General features: G+C 42.7%; 2 protein-coding genes across 2 annotated transcripts in view; one reads left to right on the top strand and one right to left on the bottom strand.

Moving 5' to 3' along the window:
- Positions 1–15,505, top strand: part of LOC123503837 — a 51,488-nt gene extending 35,983 nt beyond the window's left edge. The window contains exons 3-5 of the mRNA XM_045253909.1: positions 11,170–11,364; positions 12,888–12,982; positions 14,417–15,505. Of these exons, the coding sequence (XP_045109844.1) occupies positions 11,170–11,364; positions 12,888–12,982; positions 14,417–14,462 (336 nt within the window). The 3' untranslated portion in view covers positions 14,463–15,505. The remainder of the gene's footprint in view (positions 1–11,169; positions 11,365–12,887; positions 12,983–14,416) is intronic.
- Positions 15,506–16,041: 536 nt separating this feature from the next.
- The window catches only part of LOC123503644 (hemicentin-2-like), a 232,601-nt gene continuing 223,839 nt past the window's right edge, over positions 16,042–24,803 (bottom strand). The window contains 3 exon segments of the mRNA XM_045253578.1: positions 16,042–16,633; positions 16,932–16,998; positions 17,107–17,240. The gene's annotated coding sequence lies outside the window, so the exon portion shown is untranslated.

The following is a 24,803-nucleotide window of genomic DNA, read 5'->3' on the forward strand; positions in this document are numbered from 1 at the left end:
AGAGAGAGAGAGAGAGAGAGAGAGAGAGAGAGATGTGGGGAGCGGGACGGTCATGTGAAGTTTCGCAGTTTACCCTCGTGCAAAGTCGTTAAGAGATGGCAGGGTTCGTCCTCTCGTTTGGACAAGGATGGGCTGAGAAGTGCCTTGCTTTTCTTCTTTTTTTTTTATCTGTTTACCTTTTATTGTTTTTGATTAAAGTGGAGAAGAGTGACTATTGTATAAGTTGTAAGATTAGTTTTCTGTTTGTTTCTTTGACGCTCAACATCAGTGGCAAGGGAGAAAGGGAGAGAGGAAGTGGATGAGGTTTGGAAGTTTGAATATTGAATACTCACGAAATGAAGCATGATAAAAGTGGAAAGGGAAAAGAGCAAGTGTACAGACTGGAAAGGTGAATTATAGCATCGTGCGGAGAAGGTGGTGTATGCCAGCCTGGCTCAAGAACGGGATGGGAAAAGGGAAGAGGAAACCATGCATTATATAAGAGTGCAAGCAAACGAGAAAGTAATTATTGACAGCCACACATTAGATGAGGTTAGAATGGCGGGAGTGACGGAGAACAGAGAGACAGAGAGGGAGAACGTGGACATTAAAGAGAAATGTGTTGAATGACTCAAAATAGTTACAGACAGACATGCACAGCTTTGATCTGGCAGACACCATAAGCTTCCTCCCAACGAGAGAAAATAAAACAACAAAGCAGAGGAGAATGAATTCATGATGACATGGTGAAATATTCCCCGAGAACAAAGAGAAGAGCGGCAAGGAAGAGTGAGGCTTCACCAGTCTCACCTGCTTCCACAACTCAAAGAAACTCATCAGGGACTGCACACCCACAGGCCACAGCCTCCCTCGGGTGCAGACTCCCTGCCTCCCCCGCGCCTCGCCTCACCTCGTCCCCTGACCGGTACAGGCTGTCTAATAATTTGTATACTTCATCCAATCAAGGGAATGAGGAAAGAAGAGAGTCTTGTGGTGGAGACGTCATAGATAAGATAGGAGAAGAAAGGTTAAACGTTATTGTAGTTGAAATGCAATGAAAAATGTACCGAGTCAGAGAAAAACGGAGACAGATCAGAAATATATTTGATAAGGAGGAAAAGAACCGCAAACCACTCACTCACTGCCTCCACCTAAGCAGAGTTAACCTGGGAGCAGTCAGTCAGTCCCACACCATGCATCGCGGCTCATTCCACTCCCTCACTTTCAGCACTTACAGGAATGAGTTGCTAAAGATATGTATAGTCTTGGAAAAATCATACTTTCGGTTTGCTTCAGGAATACAGAGAAGATATTTTCACCTTAGTAACGTATCAGTCTTCATGCCTGTAGTAGCGATAAGAAGTGCAAATACCAGCGTACTAGCTGGCTTTACTTACTTGTTCATAAGATGAGGATAGAGAACGTTCCGCGCATTATTTTAATTCTGATTGGTGTTTCACACATCACCTGATCAATACACAACTACAGGGCTTAACTGACAGACCACGCAGGGCTCCACTCAATGCTGCCTAGACTGTGACCAGACCAAACCATTTGCATTTCAACCAACCCCATGCATAGTGTATTTGTATGCGTGTGTGTGGGTGAGTCGATCATTTTATATGCTAGCGAGGGAATCGTTACATGTATGAATGAAGAGGCTGGTGCAGTTTTACAGTTTTAATGTTTCTTTAAATTATCACTCTTGTGTTTCGTTTGTGAAAGTGTTGTTCGCGATGTGTGTTTTGTGCTCGTGCGTGTGTGCTTGTGTGGGAGCGAGCAGCATTCAGGCAGATGGGAGAGAACTCTCACCACATTCAATTTTACTAATACAACTTTCATGCAAGCCTTTGACCGACTACAGACTTTTTCATCCAAACCCACGAGTTCTGTGCTTTTAATAATGTGCTGTGTGGTCGTTAAGAGAAGACCTTTCCAGCTCCACGCCTTAATTACACAGAAATCCTTCATTTCCTCGCGCTGAATCGTATCACCCCTTGCACTGAACGGATTCGTTTTGTAGTACAGGGTGTCCCGTCAGTTAAGGTACGTGTTTCGGGACGTGATAATTAATTTTCAGTAAAAATACTCGATACACACTAAGATTAAAATTTTGTATTGCGGGAACTCTTGCCCAAGATGGGCCGCCATCACATCACCGCAGTCCACCCTGGGCTGGCTTCATACTTGAGCGGTGCCGGAAGGAATTGTTTTTGTGTTTGTGAATGTGTGTGTGTGTGTGTGTGTGTGTGTGTGTGTGTGTGTGTGTGTGTGTGTGTGTGTGTGTGTGTATACAAGGTTCGCAGTCAAAACATCAAAGGGAACACTTAGCAAATGATGAGTTAAATATTTCGTTTTCCAGTAAAGAAATTGTAAAGAGGACAGCAATATGATAGTTGTTAAATACCACTTTTTCAGGATGGTAGTTCATTCTAGCAGTAACCCGCTCATCACTCAGTGCCCATCCTGATACCACAGTAAGGAGTATCGTCAATCAGCTGAGTGACACAGTGTATCTTTTTGTTTTAAGGTGAAGATGTGTGTCACATTCGTTTGGTCACGATATTCGTGTGATGATATTCATGACGTGATATTCATTCCGTGATGGGAATGTTAAGCAGCTCAAGACCGTCACTGTTGTGTATCGTGCGGAAGACAGTGCCAAGCCCCACATGGCATCAGTGCAACTTACAAACACACACACACAGACAAAGGGGTAAAATTCACTTAAGATTTGACTTTACTTAGCAAGAATATCGTATTATCTGAACTCTTAAGTGACGTTTACAGCAGCAGTGAAGATACCGCCGATCGTCGTGAAAGTGGTGAGTTGTCATGTATGTTTAAAAAAGTAACACTGAACAACCACTGTATTGTTGTGTTACCTGTTCATTTTATTCACTGACGCAACAAAAAGATATTAGTCATTTGCTGTTAACTGTAATGCTTTGACTGCGTACATTGTACACGGGACTGATCACTAATGCCGCGCGACAACTGGAGTAGTTAAGTAGCAAGCCAGGGAGGAGGGAGGGATCGAGGGGGAGAGGCGGCGAGGCGGCAAGGCAGCCGCCTGTCGCCCGTGGGGAGATGGTGTTACACTAACTTTCACCTTAATTTGTCGAAAAAAATAAATAAACAAAACACAACGTATGTGAATGGAATATTATCGATTTAGAATTGCTTGAACTATCACATCCCGAGGTATGTATCTTAACTCACTGGACTCCTTTGTACCTCCGTACTATTTCCAATGGGGGCCGCCGTGGTACAGTGGAACCATGCGTGCTTTGGGGTCCGAGGGGTCTCCAAGTGCACGGGTTCGAATCCTGTCCACGGTCCGAATGTAGGTTGGGCTTCCTCACTCGGGGCAACGGTTTCCTAGCGGGTGGGCTTTGAGATAGGAGGTACCCCAAAAAGCATCCCCTTTAGCCCATAGATTCCCGTGAAAAGCCCACATGGTATAAATAAAAAAATAGAATAAATAAATGCCTCGTGAAGTGTAGCTCCTCCTTACCATTGCTTACTGCGAAACGGGAGGAAGGTACATGTGCGTGGTAGATAAGATGATTCATCATCAGTGGTTCCTCCCCCACCGCGTTTCGGTCAGGAAGTACAGTAGGACGAGGAATACGGGGAACAGCAAGAGGGAGGAAAAAAGGATTGTGATGCCTTTCCTTCTCTGTTTGAAGACTGATGCCTCGGCATGATTCTCGCCTCTCTCCCTCCCCTCCGTACTTCTCTCCCACCTCTGGATTCCCATGGCGTACCCGAACCTTCCCTCACGCGTCCTCAACTATAAACCACTTTGCCCCTATTTCCACTAAAACAAGTACTTCGTCTCTCTCTCTCTCTCTCTCTCTCTCTCTCTCTCTCTCTCTCTCATTACAGCAACAACTCCTGGTAATGATGCAGGTAATGAAACACAAATAGCCACACTCCCGCACCTTCGCCAGCCTGTAGGCAACATTCCGGCCACGCGCCCCACTGCACGCGGGGGCCCTGAGCGCTGAGGCGAGGTGCCGGCCGCTCCATTCCCGCCAGCTGATGCGTCTTGCTCACCAGCGGGATACACTCACTCACTCTTCTTCCCCTTCCCTCTCTTCCCTCTGGTGGTGGGTTGGCGGAGGCACGGGGCACTGAGGCAAGGCGCCACTCATTTCCGCGTGCTGCTGCGTCTTGTTCCCTATCGGTACTCTTTCACTCTGCGCAGCGCAGCAACATCTGCCAGAAAGGGCAACCGTGAAGTGGTTTGCGAGGAGCGAGGCTGTATCTTTTCCTACTTATTTTATGTTTTTTTTGAGATTACTCGTGTTGCTCCGAAAGTTGGAAGACCACCGCTCTCTCTCTCTCTCTCTCTCTCTCTCTCTCTCTCTCTCTCTCTCTCTCTCTCTCTCTCTCTCTCTCTCTCTCTCTCTCTCTCTCTCTCTCTCTCTCTCTCTCTCTCTCTCTCTCTCTCTCTCTCTCTCTCTCTCTCTCTCTCCATTTGTTTCATTTCACTTCCTTTCATCTCTCTTCCTTTGATTGCGCGTGTCCATTATTATGCTCTTTGTTCATGTTTCATTTCAGAGTTAGAGCGAGGCACTTTCTTGCTGCTGCTTTGTGCTGGTCATTTGTGTGTTTCTTACACGTGCAATGAACGTTAATCCTCCCCCCCTATTCTCTCTCTCTCTCTCTCTCTCTCTCTCTCTCTCTCTCTCTCTCTCTCTCTCTCTCTCTCTCTCTCTCTCTCTCTCTCTCTCTCTCACTAAAAGAGGCGGTGTTACAAAGAGCAAAATTGAGAGAGAGAGAGAAGAGAGAGAGAGAGAGAGAGAGAGAGAGAGAGAGAGAGAGAGAGAAATGAATTAATCAATAAAATTTGTGAAATGAGTAGCTTTTGAAAGAGAATATATATCACGAGTATGTATTGACTGGTAAAGAGACGAAGAAGATCCATTAACATTGAGTTCTGATGCCAAATTTATGTGACACAAAGCAAAAGAAACGAAAAACAATGAAAATGTACGTAACTTTAATGGCAGATGAGTGACAATAGTGGCAGAAAAACTTACAGCATGATAAAGCGACGTTCATCATCCTGCGACGTCTGACAGATGCGATAAGCTGGTGAAATGGTGAATTGACTAGAGACAAGAATGATAAGAGTAAGACTTGGATTTTCTTATAATACTTGGAAGTAAGACGCGGCTTTGAGCCTTCAGCGTCACAGGACGTTCAGCTTCATAATGTCCTCGACACGGAAGCAATTACCACTACACAAGGAATTGAAAAACTATTGCTTTGGGCCATTTCCCTTCAGCGCGTCGGTGTGACAGCGCGTGAAAGCTACATGCAGGTGAAGGCACAAACTTTTAACTCAAAATAGAAATTAAATGAAGTAGAATAAAATAGAAGAGAACAAATGAAATAAAACTATAAGGAAATGGAATATTACTGGAGAGGTTTCCATCTTGTAAAAGAAATAATACGTATATATGTATACTCCGAAAAGAATTCCATCAAGTTTAGCAACTAGTCCACAATTGTGAAATATTTTATTATGACAAGTTTCTTCAGAAGAGAGAAGGAAAGAACACTGCAGAAATTTACATTCTAGTATATATATATATATATATATATATATATATATATATATATATATATATATATATATATATATATATATATATATATATATATATATATAAGAGAGAGAGAGATAGAGAGAGAGATAGAGAGAGAGAGAGAGAGAGAGAGAGAGAGAGAGAGAGAGAGAGAGAGAGAGAGAGAGAGAGAGAGAGAGAGAGAGAGAGAGAGAGAGAGAGAGAGAGAGAGAGAGAGAGAGAGAGAGAGAGAGAGAGAGAGAGAGAGAGAGAGAGAGAGAGAGAGAGAGAGAGAGAGAGAGAGAGAGAGAGAGAGAGAGAGAGAGAGAGAGAGAGAGAGAGAGAGAGAGAAACCAAAATAAGAAAAGACCGACGAATATCCAAGAAAGTTTAACTAACCCGACTCGTGTAATGACGACAGTTTAAAGCAAGAATAGAAAAAAACACCTCGGAAACTAGGAAAGACAGGAAGAAAAGCAGCAACACAGAGAGGAATGGAAAATTGCATGAGAGTTGTGTTGAGGAGGAGGAGGAGGAGGAGGAGGAGGAGGAAAAGGAAGAGGAATATGAAGCAGGAACCAGAGCAATGAAAAAATGTTCCTGGACAAAAAGTGTGATGAAGGAAAGAAGCACAATTAACACAAGGAGAGGATGGAGACGAGAACGAAGAGAAAATATGAAGGAGAATGAAGGAGGTGGTTTAGAGAATGTGTGTGTGTGTGTGTGTGTGTGTGTGTGTGTGTGTGTGTGTGTGTGTGTGTGGCGATGGCAAGGCGGCAGGTGTGGGGGTGTAGAAGGTGAGCTGCTGGGCGACGCGAGGCAAGCAGCGTCACAAAGACCTAACGAGCACCTCACCGCCCGTTATGTTTACACTGCCACTTGACCTAATGGCGCCTCAGCACGCTTCTATGCCAGCACATTTTGTCACACACACACACACACACACACACACACACACACACACACACTCTCTCTCTCTCTCTCTCTCTCTCTCTCTCTCTCTCTCTCTCTCTCTCTCTCTCTCTCTCTCTCTCTCTCTCACTTGGTAGCTATACTGTACATGTTTGTCTTTGCGTCTCGCGTTAGACTGTTAGAGGAAAGGAAAAGAAATGTGGTGACGATACTAGGGAAAGACGACAGCGATAAGAAAACAAGATTGGTTACAAACGACCGAGAGCTTTTATTCGTCCTCGTGTTTATCTATCTATCTATCTGTCCTTTAATGTATTTATTTTCTTTCGGTGTTCGTCCTCGCAGTTTGTCCCGCGTGTTTATTTGGTGTCTGCTTGTCAGTTCCACGCGCCAGCAGTCAGTAAGCGTCGCGGTATATGTCTTAAGAGAAGCAGTTTTTTTCAGCATAGTGTCAGCCATGGTGTTTTTTTCAGCACTCGCGTGGGCAGGAATAGTATGCTAAACACATTTACATAACAGGCTGGGGACGGAAAAGAAGATTAATTCAATATTATGATTAGTTTTGTGATGGAAAAGCAGGTTGTGTCATGCCAGCGTGAGGTGGGTAGCCAATGGGTGTGTATCGTGTGGTGCGGTGTGTAGCATGCAGCTTGTGTATGCTGTCTCGTGTGTCGTTTAGAGAATCTGCGTGCAGTATACATGTGGTGTGTGCTGCAGTGTGACCCTCATGCAGCTCTGGGTGTGTTTATTTACTTCTACTATATTTTATTTTTAATTTTATCTTCTTATTGTGTGTGTGTGTGTGTGTGTGTGTGTGTGTGTGTGTGTGTGTGTGTGTGTGTGTGTGTGTGTGTGTGTGTGGTAAAAGACAGGAGAGGTTAAGAATATTTGAAAACCTACGCTAGCTCATTCCCTGTTCTACTTAATTGAGGGAATGCTGTATCGCTCCTCTCACTTCTCCCTCTTAGCGTGATGCATAGAGTGGCATGATGGGGCGAGGGAAGGGAAGGGGCCGTCTAGGTGTATTTATAATCCAGGATTGGTAATTACCTGGCGCACACCTGTTGTTACGGGAAGAGTGTTGAGGGAAGTAGTCGATTCTGCTGCCAGTGCCAAGTCAGGATCGAGTTCTGTAAAGTTTGGGACACTGCAGTGACTGACTGTGCGTTAGCTTGCCACCAGCACCGCCCCTTCTCGCCGAGCACCGAGCCGCACCTTTAACACCTTTCATGTTTTGCCTCCCTAGAGATTACCACCGAAGCGAGATACAACATAAAGGGGACAAGCTACAAGATAACCTTTTGACGCTCTTTGTGCATGGAGGGATGACTTTTTTACGTGATAAGCTTTTCATGTCACCTTCACTGTGTTGCACACGTTCACGACTGGATACGATTTCTTTCAAGCAACCCCCATCTCAGGAGCAGCAGCGCGGCGTCTCTGTCACAGCCTCCTGATATACATTGAACCACCGACCGCTCGTGCTGTAATCCCCAGACGACGGGATTATCCTTTCTTTATATTATTTGATTCGCGGTTTTATAACATGCATGACTATAGTGCCAATCCAAACCGGTCAAACTTCCAACATGTCAGGGAATGTCCATCCTTGCTACGCCTTGTTACGTCCATCCTTGCTTCGCGTTGTTACTCAATTGAAACATCGTCAGTAGCATCTGTGTCCACAAAATTGGCATCTGTTTCATGCTCCCAGTCAACCATGAATGTGAAGAGTACGCACTCCCACGTCTGTCACAATTTAGCCTTTTTTTTTCTTTTTTTCCTTTAGCGGTGAAAGATTACGCTTCTCGGTTAATCTCTTCGGGGTAAGTGCAGGATTGTGTCCAATAAGACTTAAGAAAGTGGTAAAGACGAGAGAAGGAGAATAGTGGAAAGTCGTGGAAAGGAAAGTCTAGGAGAAGGAGGAAGAAGAAGAAGAGGAGGAGGAGGAGGAGAAGGAAGAGGAGGAGGAGGAGGAGGAGGAGGAGGAGGAGGAGGAGGAGGAGGAGGACCTGAGAAGACGTGAGAGAGTCTGAAGTGGATGGATACGAGAGGTAGCAAGAAAGAATGAAGGCGGATGAAAAGAGGAGTGACATTGAGAGAGATAGAGAGAGAGATAGAGAGAGAGAGAGAGAGAGAGAGAGAGAGAGAGAGAGAGAGAGAGAGAGAGAGAGAGAGAGAGAGAGAGAGAGAGAGAGAGAGTGAGACGGCTCAAATGACTGATGAAAAAACAGACTCAGAATTATGATGATGGTAAAGAGAAGACGAGATAAAATGGGGCAGGATGTGGAAGAAGACAAGGAAGAGACAAAGAGGAGAGAATGAGGACGGAAAGAGGAAAAAATGAGAGGAAATACGAACGTGAAATTCAAGAAGTCAGGAAGAAGAGGAGAGAAGGAAATGAAAGAAAAATAAAAGTGAAAAGTGAGTGAAAGCAATCATGGAGGGCCAAAAATCGAGAGAAGGATGCAAGGTTGCGAGAACATAGGATACAAAGAACATAAAGGAGTAAAAGATAGAGGGAGGATGAAGAGAAAAATATTGGCATAAACCAGGTCAAGAAACGGAAAGAGGAGGAGGAGTTTGGAGGAAGACAAGGGAGAGAGGACAAAGAAAGAAGACAAGAAAACGAATGAAAAATTAAAACATGAGTCAGAAACTACATTAACATATATTATTAAAAAAAGGAACTAATAAGAAATAGTAAAAAAATAAATTGTCGAGACATTGCTATAGTTACAAGAGAGTCAAGTGTATCAAGTAAGGCATAGGTGAGACTTAAACACAACTTCAGATCAGGACTCCTTGCCTCTCAGTTGTAGGGCAGCCTGGTAGTGTGGAACAGGAATGGAACAGACCGTAGTGGGGGATGGAAAAGGAAGGTAGGAGATGAATAGAGGGTCGGCTGCTGCGGTTAGTGCATAAAGGAAACCCAGGGCGACTTTGGGGAATGAAAAATGGTTTAAGGACTGGAGACAGACAGACAGACAGACAGACAGACAGTGGTTAGAGCACTGGCTTCACAAGCCAGTGGACCGGGGTTCGATTCCCCGGGCGGGTGGAGATATTTGGGTGTGTCTCCTTTCACGTGTAGCCCCTGTTCACCTAGCAGTGAGTAGGTACGGGATGTAAATCAACAGCGCTTCCCATACACCCTTCAAGTGTGCCTACAGGCGCTATAGGCCTTACCGTAAAAAAAAAAAAAAAAAAAAATCGAGGGGTTGTGACCTTGTTGTCCCGGTGTGTGGTGTGCCTGGTCTCAGGCTATCCGAAGATCGGAAATAATGAGCTCTGAGCTCGTTCCGTAGGGTAACGTCTGGCTGTCTCGTCAGAGACTGCAGCAGATCAAACAGTGAAACACACACACACACACACACACACACACACACACACACACACACACACACAATCGAGAGGGCCGGGTTCGAGTCCCGGTAAGCGGCGAGGCAAATGGCCAAACCTCTTAATGTGTGGCCCCAGTTCACCTAGCAGTAAATAGGTACGGGATGCAACTCGAGGTGTTGTGGCCTCGCTTTCCCGGTGTGTGTTGTGTGTGATGTGGTCTCAGTCCTACCCGAAGATCGGTCTATGAGCTCTGAGCTCGATCCGTAATGTGTAAGACTTGCTGGGTGACCAGCAGGAGACCGAGATGAATTACACACACACACACACACACACACACACACACACACACACACACACACACACACACATTTTAACTAATGGAGGTGAGAGTTGGTGTGGCCTAAAGCATCTTCCCTGAGACCTCATCACTAAATTTACACCATTCATGATTCATTGTGTTAAATTTACAACGCAGTGGTAGCCTATCTCTCTCTCTCTCTCTCTCTCTCTCTCTCTCTCTCTCTCTCTCTCTCTCTCTCTCTCTCTCTCTCTCTCTCTCTCTCTCTCTCTCTCTCTCTCTCTCTCTCTCTCTCTCTCTCTCTCTCTCTCTCTCTCTCTCTCTCTCTCTCTCTCAACACTAATTAAGCACGATGATGCAATCTAATTTGCCTTCGGGTTAAACTAATTATTATGTGGAATAAATTAGTGATTTCGCTCAATTTAACCGGGTGCTGGTGAAGGATCCGAGTGTATTTTGCATTGTGACGAGAGAGAGTGAGAGTGAGAGTGAGGGTGCGAGAGAAACGCGTCATATCTGGAGCAAGAGAGTCAATGAGGAAGCGAAAGACATACATAAGAGAGAAAGAGAATAAAATAAGAGGAAACTGGATTCAGACAGTTGAGTGATAGAAGCTTTTCCGAGCACAGTGTGGATCACGTCACATGGGAAGTGAGAGAAAAGCAAGAATTTCAGGAGGGGAAGGAGATGAGAAACACTGCAATAATACAAAAAGAATAAAAAAGCAACGATACAAAAGTAAAATCAAAAGCGGAAAGAACAATATTCATATACGATAAACAAATACGAAGAGAACAATACGCCAAAGGAAGGAAAAGAAATAAAAGTTAGTGAATTGAAAGGAAGAGAAAAGGAAAAAAATCGCGTGTGCTGAGAAAGTGAGAGAAAAGGAAAAGGATGATAAAAATAGATGGAGAGAGAGAGAGAGAGAGAGAGAGAGAGAGAGAGAGAGAGAGTGAGGGGAGGGTGAGTGACATAAAGGAAAAGACAAGAGAGCACTGCATGACGGCAATACCTCTTTCCAGATAATTGCATCACTCTGATGGATTGCAGGAGAGACTGGTCTGCAGCTGCCACACCACCATGGGCACACTCCGCCAACTCCACCGCCGCCCACCACCTGACACACCACCACAGCGCCGCCACCTCCACTACAGGCATCTTCACACGCCACCGTCACCACCACGTCACCTTCCCGCCACCTTCACCACTCCTTCCGCACCACCACCACCATCGCCACCATTCACGGTAAAGTGTCAGGTTTTTATTTTCTTATGTGTGTATTTTAATAATGTCAACCTCATCATTTGTCTTATTGTGTCCTCTCCTGTCTGCCCCTTTTCCTCCGACGAATGCGTAGAGTTGCGTACAAAAGCAGCATCATTGCGTAGCATCAGTGCTACCTGACAGTTTCCTCGCTGAGCACTGTAAGGTAACATGGAGTCAGGTTTGCACAGTCGAGCTCTGATCCCGTTACTAGTATGAAAAATCTCCGTCATATTCCCTGAACTTAAAGCAAGTCAGAAGCAACTGCCTCTATCCAGTCTTCCATGGAGACGAAAAGTATGGAGGATGTCGAAAAGGACGGCCAGTTAGCTCCACTTCCAGTGATCGCTGTAAAAAAGCAAAGGTGATACGTCCAAAGGGACACGGACCTCAGGTCTTCACTGCGTTGGTAATTGAAGCCAGTAATGGGTGGCCGTTTCGTGTGGCAAAACAGCCATCGCGGCCTTTTGCTCCACATAGATTGTCGGGGCCAGGAATGGCACACTTAGAATTGCCATCTTTGACATCTGCAACACACACACACACACACACACACACACACAGAGAGAGAGAGAGAGAGAGAGAGCAATAGCAATAGCACTGCACTGTATGAGTCGGAGCCTCGATGGGTGTTCACTGAGGTCAGATATTGGCTGATGGATTAAATTTTGGTATTCTTCCTCCGTGCCTCGCTCGCTCCATTCCTCATTCTTATCTCAGCGTAATCACGGCCTGTACTAAAAGGGAAATTGCATGGAAAGAATTATTATGACTAAAAGTTGGCTGGAGTTTCAGCGGGAACAGTTTCCCCACATAGAGTATAGCTGGTGTGTTTCCTGTAAAGATGATTTTGCTGCTTTATGACATCAGCGAGGGGCGACGGCACGTAACTTCCTGAGGGTGTTGTCTACATTGTGCTGAGTAGAACTTGAAAGGATTAGACGAGACACGAATGTTAAGATGGCGTTAGGCTGCAGCAGGAGGCGTGCTCGTGTGACTCATGATAATTATATTAAGAAGCGTTTAGACTAAGTGATAGAGTGACACTGGAAAGAGGCTGGATTCTTTTAGGAAGAGGGAAGTGATGGAGAGTAAATTGCTAGACATTACTAAATCAAATATAATAATGATAATCAGTGACGTGAATTGACGTAAGATACGTGACACATTTCTTCCTGGTATGTATACACACGCACACAACTGTCACCTGCAATGTTTTCCTTTTTCCCTTTATTTGAACTGAAATTCTCTCTCTCTCTCTCTCTCTCTCTCTCTCTCTCTCTCTCTCTCTCTCTCTCTCTCTCTCTCTCTCTCTGTGTGTGTGTGTGTGTGTGTGTGTGTGTGTGCGCGCGTGTGTGTTTCATCATATCATTTTCACATATCGCCCCAATTTTTTTTTTTTTGTAATATTTTCATCTACTTTACAGCGTCTCAGTGCACAGCCAAATAGAAAGGCAACATGGGACGGAGTAAGAGTTATGCTAAAAATGTCATAATCATTGTAGAATCGAGATCAGTATGGCAAGTTGGCAACATCAAATGGCGGACGTGGGCGGGAGGGAGTGAGGGTCGGCCGGGCTGGGGAGACCATCGTTTCAGGGTTAGTATTCAAATCTTTCTGACTTGTATTCTGACATGACCTGGTTTTCCCTTCTTTTGCGTCTCGTTGCTAGGACCTTTCATTTTATATTGTCCTTTCATGTGGTTTCTCTTTTGGTGTGTGTCGGGGGAGGCAGATGACGTGAGAGGGATGGAAGGCCTTTCTGTGTTAATGGTACACTCACACACATACACACACACACACACACACTCTCTCTCTCTCTCTCTCTCTCTCTCTCTCTCTCTCTCTCTCTCTCTCTCTCTCTCTCTCTCTCTCTCTCTCTGTCGTCTGCAGCACTCAGCATTTACAAATACATATGTTTGCCTATCATATTGGTCTCCAACACAAAGTAGGCGGGAAGTTCCTGCCTGCCTCGCCACAAAGGGATGGATCAATGGCGGTGACATTCGCATTTCTTTCTTCACATAAGAAAGCCGAGGTTACCGAGACATTATGTTCCGCTGACGTCACGGGGAATGTTAAAAATGAAATACTGGTCGAGAGCGTGCAAAAGACAAAAGAGACGCGGAGAGGACTGGGAGTGCAATGCGTAAATTCGCATTTTTGTCAATGATATGATGTTTTTTTTTTTGCCTCTATATATGTTCTCCATTCGTTCATTTACATATATTACAAAACTACTGAATCATTTTCTGCTAGAGCTAACTACTGAAACGTTCTTCAAATTATCAGAAATGCGCAGCAGCAACACAGTGCGTCGTCAGCAGTGTCTCATTTCCCTACCAAACACTTCATTACACGTCACCACTGTACTTACTTCCTTCACGGCTTCACGCCTTTCCTCATCCCAGGCCTGATTCACCCGCGCTACTAACCTGCCTCTAATATCACCTTCCCTTTCCTTGTTCCCTCCTCTCCCCTTCTCCCGCATTTGCCACGCACACCTTCCCTCGCCCTCTCCTCCACACTTTCCCCTCTCGGTCGGTCAAAGAATGGTAATTTCTCATGCGAAACGTAAGATTCTTTATGATTAAAATAATTTACTTTACGGTAAAGAAAAATTTCCCATGGTTTCTTCTCCACGACGTTCTGCTTGGCTTGGCCCCGTTGTCGTCTCGTGTCGTGTACGTCATGATTAAGTGTACTCTGTGCTCTACACCTCTCTGTTATCTTTGGTTGAACTCGTGTATGAAAGGATGAATTGGAGTGGTATCCTTATTAGAGCAAGCACATTCATCAATTGTCATTATGAATGTATAGAACACATCATCAGTAGTATCATAATTTATTACTTGTCGAATATGTGAAACCCCAAAGTACCTCCATCTAGCACAGTTCCTCATAATAGTAAGAATATGTTATCCTGCACTCCCACATTTTCCAAGTAAAGGCTATACGAATTCCACATCTGTTTTGGTAGTTTATAGAAAGAAATTACTCCAGACATTTGTTGACTTTTTCTTTTTCTTTCAGGGTTTTGGATGGCGAGCAGCACACACGCTCTCAGAGACACCTGTGACAAGTACAAGATGGAAAGGTGTGAGGATGGAGTATACTATAATGTTCACAGCACAGGTTAATTGGTTCTAATGATTTTTATTGTGAAAGGTGTAGGTAGTAGATTTTGATTCATAAGATTGTACGTCATCATACTCACGTTTGATATTATTCCTTTGTAAGTGTTTCATTTTAAGTTAGAAAGGTTGTATGTAATTTGTTTTGTATACATTTTTTAGACTGAAATTAATAGTAGATAGCCAGCTTCTCAACTTTCGAGAACTTTGATTGCACTTACTTTATTAAATGTCCAGAATTAATGTCAGTGTTTTTAAAAGTATTTTGTAGTAGTCGAAAATTTTGTTAGACTTTCGTGATATAGGTTGTCCCACAATGCATAAAGATATTTTCTAGTTAGTTGAAAATTATGCAAGACTATTGTTGTAATACAAGTTGTCATGATGCTTCAAATTGTCTTTTAATGCTTTAAGAATTGTAATGCTTCAAGAAAATAACTAAATTGAAAGGCAGAAAATTTTTAGTGATAAGTTTTGTAAGACTTAATGGTGTAATGTAAGTTGTCAAAAGGCTTTAAATTGTCATACAATGTTTAAAAAAAAATAGTAAAATTGCTAAGTCAAAAGTAGTAAATTTTGTCAGCTAGAAAATTTACTGAGTTAAGAAGTTTTGTAAGACTTAATGGTGTAATGTAAGTTGTCAATAGGCTTTAAATTGTCATACAATGTTTAAAAAAAAAAAAGTAAAATTACTAAGTCAAAAGTAGAAAATTTTGTAGAAAATTTTGTCAGCTAGAAAATTTACTGAGTTGAAAGTTGTCCGTAGACTTTTTGCATTGATTTTGTAATTACTAGAAAATTTAGAGTTGAAAGTTGTCCGTAGACTTTTGCATTGATTTTGTAATTACTGAGTTGAAAGTTGTCCGTAGACTTTTGCATTGATTTTGTAATTACTGAGTTGAAAGTTGTCCGTAGACACTTTTCCATTGATATGAATTTTGTAAATTGTAATGGAAATTTTATTCAATAAAAGTAAATCCCCGCAGACTTTTCTGTGTATATTTAGCCTCAATATGCATCCAGTTTGTCTCCGGAGACTCTTCGAAGTATTTTCGACTTAGTACAGTTTTTTAGAGCGCATTTGCGCATTTTTTGGCCTTATTTTTGGTAATTTTTCCCCTTTTCACTTCATTTTGGCCTGATTTTTTTATCTTTGGGGGTTTTCCCCTTTTTGTAATTGACCTGATTCTCTTTTTACACCATTTTTCCAAAATGCGAGTTAGTTGCTCTTATTTTTTTATTTATTTTTTTTTTTTTTTTATTTTTTTATTATTTTTTTTTCTTAGAGTATGCAACAAGTATATAAAGTAAGTACTATTTCAGATTGTTTGGTTTTCTCTCAATTTTTAGCATTTCAAGAATAACTAAAATCCTTATTAAGTCACTAAGCTTTTTTAGTAGCTTTTAGCACTTAAATTTACCGCAAATGTATATGCAAGACATATTACCTGGAGTCACCTAAGCCTAATTCATATTAGAAAAATATTCCTTAAAAAAGTATGTTGCATATAAAAACAAGAAAAACTTAGTCACAACTTTTATTATAATTCTTTTAAAAAACTGGAACAATAAACAACGAATAACAAAGGTTGGTAACATGTATTAGAACAAGCAGAGGTCTTCCTTCTTGTATATCACGTGTTGACGGTGGAGAGTTAGCCACAAAGCGTAAGTCCCCTCCCTCCCTCGAGCATTAACCTAGGCAGAAAACGGCATCTAAATCTCTCCTGCAGCAGTATGTGTGTTGGCAGGACACCATGCTGTGTGCTCTGACTTGTGGCAGAACGAGGCTCCTGCAGCAGTGTGGAGTGATGGCAGGACACCTTGGTGTGTTCCTTCCTTCCGTAGTGGCAGCATCAGTCTCCTGCAGCAGGGTGGAATATTGGCAGGACACGCGGGTGTGTGCTCCCTTCAGTAGTGGCAGCACCAGTCTCCTGCAGCAGTGTGGAATGTTGACAGGACACGCGGTTGTGTGTACCAGTCTCCTTCAGCAGTGTGGTGTTGGCAGGACACGGTGTGCGCTCCCTTCAGTAGTGGCAGTTCCAGTCTCCTGCAGCGGGGTGGAGTAAGTTGACAAACCACGCTGGTGTGATGCTCGCTTCAGTAGTGGCATGACCTAGATGCAAGAAAAAAATTAACTCATTAAACCTTAAAGAACACCTAATGGTGAATCTGCAGCCTTGCCCTGTCATGAGCGCTTTATTAGTTGTATGTCAGTGAATTATTCCCTCAAAGCACCTACAATAGCACTGACAATACAAGTACAACATTAACAAGTACAGCTTCACTACCGGTAATTGGAAAACCTCATTTCATCCTGCTTATTGATCATAGCGTTACAAGTCTGAAAAAATAGACCACAGGGTACCACATCAAAACTATTCAATCAAAATTCCTGCGAAGTCTAGTCTTACCTTCACACTGTATAAGAACATAATAGGCCCAATGCCTCACTCCTTTCCACTCCTCCGTCCTTGTTTGCTGTAAAGACAAAAAGCATCGTTCTATAAACATCGTTCTATAAGCATCGTTCTATAATCTTTGTTCATTAGACTAATTCAATATATGGCTACTTTATGAACTTCCTACGGTACACTCATTCTTCCGACACTTGCTTTCCCTGCCGTGGAAGCCGTGGAAGCCCCGGCATCGTCCTGCAATCGCTCTGCCCGCGGTGAACATTCCACGTTGTCGCGGCAGCTGCGTCGACCCACACAGTGGTTCTGTGGAAGTATACATAAGCCTATTTAAGGCATAAAAAAAACTACAATATACATTAAATACTATAAACTAGCACAGTACCTTAAGTAATGAGACGCAAGTCCGAAGCTCCATTCAGTGACAAATGTGAACAACGAAGTAAAATACATGAAACGGTAAATCAATGCTACGCAGAAAGCCTACGGTATATCCTCGATTCATACTTTACCGACCCAAAGGCAACCCATTCCGCTGACAATAAGCATGCAACTTTACCAAACATCAGAAAACCGAGATACACTAAGTAGAACAGTAGTACTATAAAGACCACCTCAACGTGCAATAAACCCTGCCGTGGATAAACAAACCTACGCGTGGTTGAAAAAAGCTGCTCCTGCAGTCACCCTCGCAGTTTGGCGAGGATTTTAGTCTGTCACCCGATTAAAAAAACGTAATCTCGCATCCCAGTTGGCAAATAATACACTAACGTTAAGTACACTAAGCGACAATCTTCAGAACCACATATCCCAGTTGGCAAATACACTAACGTTAAGTACACTAAGCGACAATCTTCAGAACCACATGAAAGTTACGTAACTTATAATTTTCTTTTACGTAACCTATAATTTTCTCAATTTACTCTGAACCACAAGAAAGTTACTCAACCTATAGTTTTCTCAATTTACTTACCATCTATCTCAAGCCACACTTAATACCTACCTCAAAAACACCTTAAAACCATCTAAAAAAAATTCGCACTTAACACCATGGTAGGCCTTCCCTTGAAACACCAGTGCCACGGTAACACACTACCGTACACCTAACCAAGACATAACCTACGGATTGCACCAAACAAAATATAAACACTCGATAAACAATAAAGCAACACACACAACCTATCAAACAAACAGAATTCCCGTGAAGAGGCACGTCTTACCTTCGCGCTGCGTAGACGAGAAATGAGTGGTGGAATCCCTCACTCTTTTCCACTTCTCCTCCTCCTCCTCCTCCTCCTCCTCCTCCTCCTACTACTACTACTACTACTACTACTACTACTACCCCTTCCCCTCCTCCACCCCTTTGTTTGCTGTTAAGACATTTACTAACTGTAAGCATCGTTTCATAAGCATTATTAAGTAGTCTAATTTTATACATATATATATATATATATATATATATATATATATATATATATATATATATATATATATATATATATATATATATATATATATATATATATATATATATATACACACACACACACACACACACACACACACACACACACACACACACAATTACATTATATAATTATTTTTATTGCGATCATTATTATTATTATTAATTGTTATTATTATTATTGTTATTATTATTATTATTATTATTATTATTTTATTATTATTATTACTAATATTGGTGTTGTTCAAACATTCAGACAGGTCGAGAAATAAAGTGAACCCCTTTAGCTGTGTTTTCCTCACGCCTCCTTGCCATTATAATTATTGTTACGTTTATCATTATTACTCTTATTATTAAGTGGAATGTAGGGATGACACATACATAACTCCACTTATAATAATAATACTCATGTGAAATGATTGTGTGTGTGTGTGTGTGTGTGTGTGTGTGTTCTGGAGAGGTGGGTGTCGGGAAGCCGAGGCGGGGATGCTGAGTGCTTAACAATGCCATCATTAAGTACTTGTCCTGCATCATCAAGGGGAAGGAAGAAATGCTGGATGGAGAGTGGGAGGGAGTGGAGGCCAATGTGAAGTAACGGTGGGAGAGGAAGAGGAATGCAGGAAAGAAAGGAGGAAAGAAGGAATACAAAAAGAGAAATGAGGAAGGAGAAAGGAATGGAGAGAGGCAAGATGAGTTATAAGGCCAAACATGCAGAAGAGGCATTGGAAGATGTGAATGTTGCTGCAGAAATGAGAAAGATGAGAATATTACAGTTAACATTCAGGCACGTAACAAGTAGCTATAATCCCCTCTCTCTCTCTCTCTCTCTCTCTCTCTCTCTCTCTCTCTCTCTCTCTCTCTCTCTCTCTTCTTGACATTTAGCAGGAGTCAAACCTCAAAACTAAGAGAGAAAAGAATAAAAGAATGTATAAAAATTGAAAAAGAAGAAACGTAAAGTAGAAACAAGGAGAGGAGGAACAAGAGAAAGAGAGGCTGGGTGAAAACGCCGCTCTCCTTGTTACAATGACGTCAAACAACGCTTTATTGTTTCTCGAGCGGAAGAAGCTGGTGAGAAAACTATGTAAAGTGTTAGTCATTATGGAGGAAGCATGATTATATTTCATTTCCAGTATACAAAACAGCTTCAGTGATCTTCTGCTATATAATTCAAGATATTATTAGATATATGAGTCTGACGCCTGCCTTGTGTTCGAGACTGCCCAAGGAATGAAGCATTGAAGCTCCACGCTTGATTCCAAACTTCCTCCCTCCCGATTACAATGATGGTTTGGTATTTTACATATATATATATATATATATATATATATATATATATATATATATATATATATATATATATATATATATATATATATTCAGCCAGACGGCAGCGAAACTTAAATTCGAGTTGGTTCCTCCGCCACCTGCCGCCCGCCGCTGCCTCCGTTAACCCTAATGAAAATGTACCGGTTCTGCGGCAATTAAGGTATGAAAGTGGTGGTGTATTTATAAATAAACATCATGGTATTTTCACCGTAATGAGAGGTTTGTACACATGGCGAAAAACAAGCGGAAAAAAAAAACGGCGACTATATTTTGGCCGCAAGTATTCCCCGAAATAGAAGACAATCAATGGGTGAACGGCGGAACTGCGGCCACCAGTGTACGTAGGGAGAGGCAGTGCCGCTTATCATCCTCAACACACACACACACACACACACACAATTATAGCATTCAACTGATACACTCCACAAGTACTGAATAACTCTATTCTCCACGATGTTCGAGTCTCTATAACAGGTGTTAATCTCTGTTCACTGACTGTGTGACAAGAAGCCGAGCATTACGAGCAGGGAATGTTGCCCGCAGCACAACCCAGAGCCAAGCCAAGAGCCAAGAGTGCCCTTTGTTATAACCTTTGTCACTCTTGAGAAGTAAACGTGTCTCGCAATAAAGTAATAAAATCAGTCATGTGATGTTACTTGTAGCGGAGAGAGGAATGTTGTTACCCTAATAAAGTCGAGTTGTAGTGCCACGAAAACTCTTATTCAATTAGTTTACTCTCTCTCTCTCTCTCTCTCTCTCTCTCTCTCTCTCTCTCATAGGGAGTTAAGACACTGTGCAACACGACGTAACAAGTGACGTGGATGATTGATTTGATAAATTTATTGCGCCAATGCGTCAGACACAGGGACATACGTGACATTAAATATAGGTGGGCTTTACAGTACAAAATACTATCGACAAGGTCGGTCACACACACACACACACACACACACACACACACACACACACACACACACACACACACACAAGGGACAGGGAGCATTGATGCCACGCAGGGCATGACGTGGATGAGAAATTTGTAACGATGAATTGCAGCAGCAGGCAGGGAGCAGGGGTGGGGGAGGGGCTGGCGGCTGTGGAACGTGTAATGAGATTTGAGTGTTGATAGCCAATAGTAATAACAATCCCGATGATGATATTAATGAGGAAGAGAAGAGGTTAAAGAGCAGCAGTTGTTGGCAGCCATGACTTTGGCGGCAATAGGTAGAACAGCTGAAGAGGAATTCACACACTAGAGAGCAAGAGAAATCATTGAAGATAATATCATGAAATTAAGGGATAACAATTAATCAACTGGGAAAACGGAGTACGTATAAATTATCAGTGCGGGAATGATGACCTCACTTCACCACGGCATCCCTCGCGTGACTGTCGCAAGCTTGGCGTGTGGATTACCCTGCCCGTGTGTAAATAAAATGATAGTCTAATGTCGGATGAGGCAACACAGACCCTTGTCACGCTTCTTTTTTTATGGGGAAGTTTCTCTCGGCGGCACAGGTTTAGACACGACCAGTGAGGGCGGCCGGTTCCAGCGAGCAGCGGTGGTGGTGGTGGTGGTGGTATGTTGCGAGATTATGTTTCACCTGCAGAGCTGGAAATATTATAACATATCTTCCCGCTGCATCTGCAGCTTCCCACACGTGTGATGAAAAGTTTAGCAGTTTTGCTTCCCAGACCTTAAAGATGAGGCATGTTAACACCGCCTTTCTGTCTCTGAGGTGCACGTCACACCTCCCTGTAGCTGGAATTGTACCAACGACCAAGCATCAATAAAAGTAACATTTTACTGGTCATTTTTATTGATTGCCGAGAACACAAAGTGCACGAGCCAGGTAATGAATGGTGGATGTTGTGAAGATAGAGTAGCTTTATTGCTTCACTATGATCACACTGCTTTTCACTTCCTTAATATCTTTGAGAGAAAGAAAGGAATGAAATAATGTATCGTCTTTTATCTCCTGAGGAGTGGGAGTGTTTATTGTTATCAATCGTCATGCAGTGGAGGGTGAGCCATGCCTAGGCCGCCATGACGACACCTTCCTGCCTGGCGTAGCAGTGAGATATAGTGAATATCTGGCCTGGCTCAGCAACTCGCTACGGTGATAATAATGTTTTAGTTTCATGAAGGCTGGCCGAGTGTGCACGTCTACTGCAGCACACCAAGAAAAAGAAATAGGTCGCGATACACGTCAGAGTTTCTTACAAGGGAGCTCATTAAACAGAACTCAATTATACCGACACAGTGTCGCGCTCTTTCCCAGACATTTATTAGTGACAACAACTTCAGCGTGTGTTCGCCATGAGACGCTTCATTACTCAGAGCGCCACCACGTTCAGCAGGAGCAGACACACTTTTGTGTCTGCTTCCAAGCAGTTTTAGGTAGGGCAGACGGCAGCGCGCTGGCATGCATCGGCTCATTTTCAAAGAATGAAACACCTTGCCTCTTCCACCAACAGCAACACCACCACCACACCGCCATCACTACCACTACTACCAACCATCATCTTAGTAGAAACAAAGAAATAAATAAAGATTGTAAAACCAGCAGTAACTAGTTTCCAAGGTAAGCTGATCAAATATGTGTCCAAGACTTCTCGCTGAAAGTTGTAGGAGTCAGATCCTCACACTCTGAAACTCATTTATGGAGATGCAGTTTTCGCTGAATATTTGGACGTGACAGTTGTCGTGGAGGCAGCTTCCGTGACTGCCTGGACACCTCCGGCACTGAACAGCCTTGAGGCCACGCCGGGAACCACACAAGTAATGATTTTCACAGGGGCAGCTTCCGTGACTGCCGCTCATACCCTAAGACTGAACGGCCTCAGACCACAACGGGACCTACACATGTAATGATCATATTGTTCCACCGCTGAAGACAAACACACACTCCATGTTCACGTTACAATTGTACTCTGACTGCTTTACGGGTTGTTTAATCATTACATGCTTCGGACGGAGTTGACTGCTACATTGCTATCGCGTACACCGGCATGATATTGACGCGGCAAACAAATAAACGAAATATACAGGGTGTATCGCGAGCTTCTGCAAATAGTGCTAGAGGCTCTGTTTAACCGTGGGCTGAAATTCAAGTGAGACGAGATGACATGTAGAATCATAGACAACATACTCAATCTTACTATAAGTGTGTGGCATTTCAAACAGTTTCATTTATCTATTTATTTGCTTATTTCGATCAAAAATATGCAGTACGATCTAAATGTATCAACTCACCGTCTTGGCGTGAAGCAAACATCTGATCGCGGCTAGCCTTTCTCCAGCTCCCTCCCCGCCCTGCCAGGCGAGGTGTCAAGTAGCCCGTAATCTTGCTTTCCATTAACTACAGCCATGCTAACTAACATTGTGCAGTGTTCATCAGTGAATCACCTGTACACCAATACTACTCGTCTCATTACATCATACCGTGATAACACAAAACTTGTAGAAATGATGATGTGTTGATGCAGATTGACCGATGGTGAAATTGTGAGTTATTCAGTCATTATTTCTATAAGTTTTGGTTGTTACAGTACCATGTAATGAGACCAATATTTTGGATGTATATGTGACTTACTAATAAACATTACACAAAGTTAACAAGGCTGTAATTAATGACAAATGACACAATAAGTTACGTGACACCTTACCTGCCTGGCGGAAAGGGAGAAGCGGAGAACTTAGCCGGCCAGCTGCTTGTTCGCCCCAAGCCGTTGAATGAATACGTACATATACAACATTGTACTCTATGATATAAAAAAAAAAAATAGTATTAGATAATATATATATATATATATATATATATATATATATATATATATATATATATATATATATATATATATATATATATATATATATATATGGCACAAAATCACCAATTGTGGAAAGCAGTCATCGCCCGTTCAATCCCACCCTACACCCTAAATGGGAAAATGCGGACCTAAAACGAAAATGATGATGATGATGATATATAAACAGTTATCTTTTTCTCTGCTGTTTTGTTCTCATAGTGTGTGTGTGTGTGTGTGTGTGTGTGTGTGTGTGTGTGTGTGTGTGTGTGTGTGTGTGTGTGTGTGTGTGTGTGTGTGTGTGTGTGTGTGTGTGTGTGTCCTTCCGAACATGTTTTAATTTTCCGTTGTTTCTGTCACCATCCTTCGTCGCATGTACACACACAACCACACACACACACACACACACACACACACACACACACACACACACACACACACACGGAATATTAGCGGGCTGTGTCAACATCCTGCTCGCGTGGAAAGGGAAAAAAATACGTAATGTCTGAGTTGCTTGGGAAAAAAAGTGTTCAAAGGAACGGACTCGTGAAGCACGGAGAGGGAGACAGATGAAAGGGAGGTGACAGGAGGGTGATGAAGAGGGAGAGGAAAGGGAGTGTCGGCGTAGGGGAGAAGGAAAAAGTGTTGTAGAAAGTCAAGTAAAGAGGGAAAAAGGAATGTGAGATTATTTCAAAATGAATTTAGATGTTCAATGGCAATGTAAAGGTAGATTCCTAAACTCCTTAAACGCCACTAAAGGAAGACAGTGATTGGGGGGTTACCTTTACTGCTCCTGTCAACTAGGAGTCCACTCTACCTGGACCCCGATCGTCTTTCAACATGTTTGCCAGGAAATGAGTACAACAACGCACAATTTTCAGCTTTCTTTTCATTTCCTATTTTCCTCATTGCAGATGGAACAGTTTAAAAAAGAAAAAAAAATCATGGTTGCTTGATGGGAAAAGGTAATGTTTTTTTTCTGATTTTAACTCACTAGATGGAAATTAGCTGACGAGAAAAAATGTCGGGAAAAATCTAGTTTGAATGTTGCTCCTGGAAGAAAAACGATAACCTGGCAGAATGAAGACTAGTGTATTGTGTGCGTCGTTTTGCTAATGTACTGAGTTCGCTGTATCAAATTGTCATACATCACGCTCTGTCTGCTCTTACATATCCCGTCTTTCATACTGAGGCTGATAAATCTACGAACATTTCAGCTTGTCATCTTTAGCATGGACCTGAGTTCAGTCTTTTTGCTCAACTCCACT

The sequence above is a fragment of the Portunus trituberculatus genome, chromosome 14, assembly GCF_017591435.1.
Source record: "Portunus trituberculatus isolate SZX2019 chromosome 14, ASM1759143v1, whole genome shotgun sequence".
NCBI lineage: Eukaryota > Metazoa > Arthropoda > Malacostraca > Decapoda > Portunidae > Portunus > Portunus trituberculatus.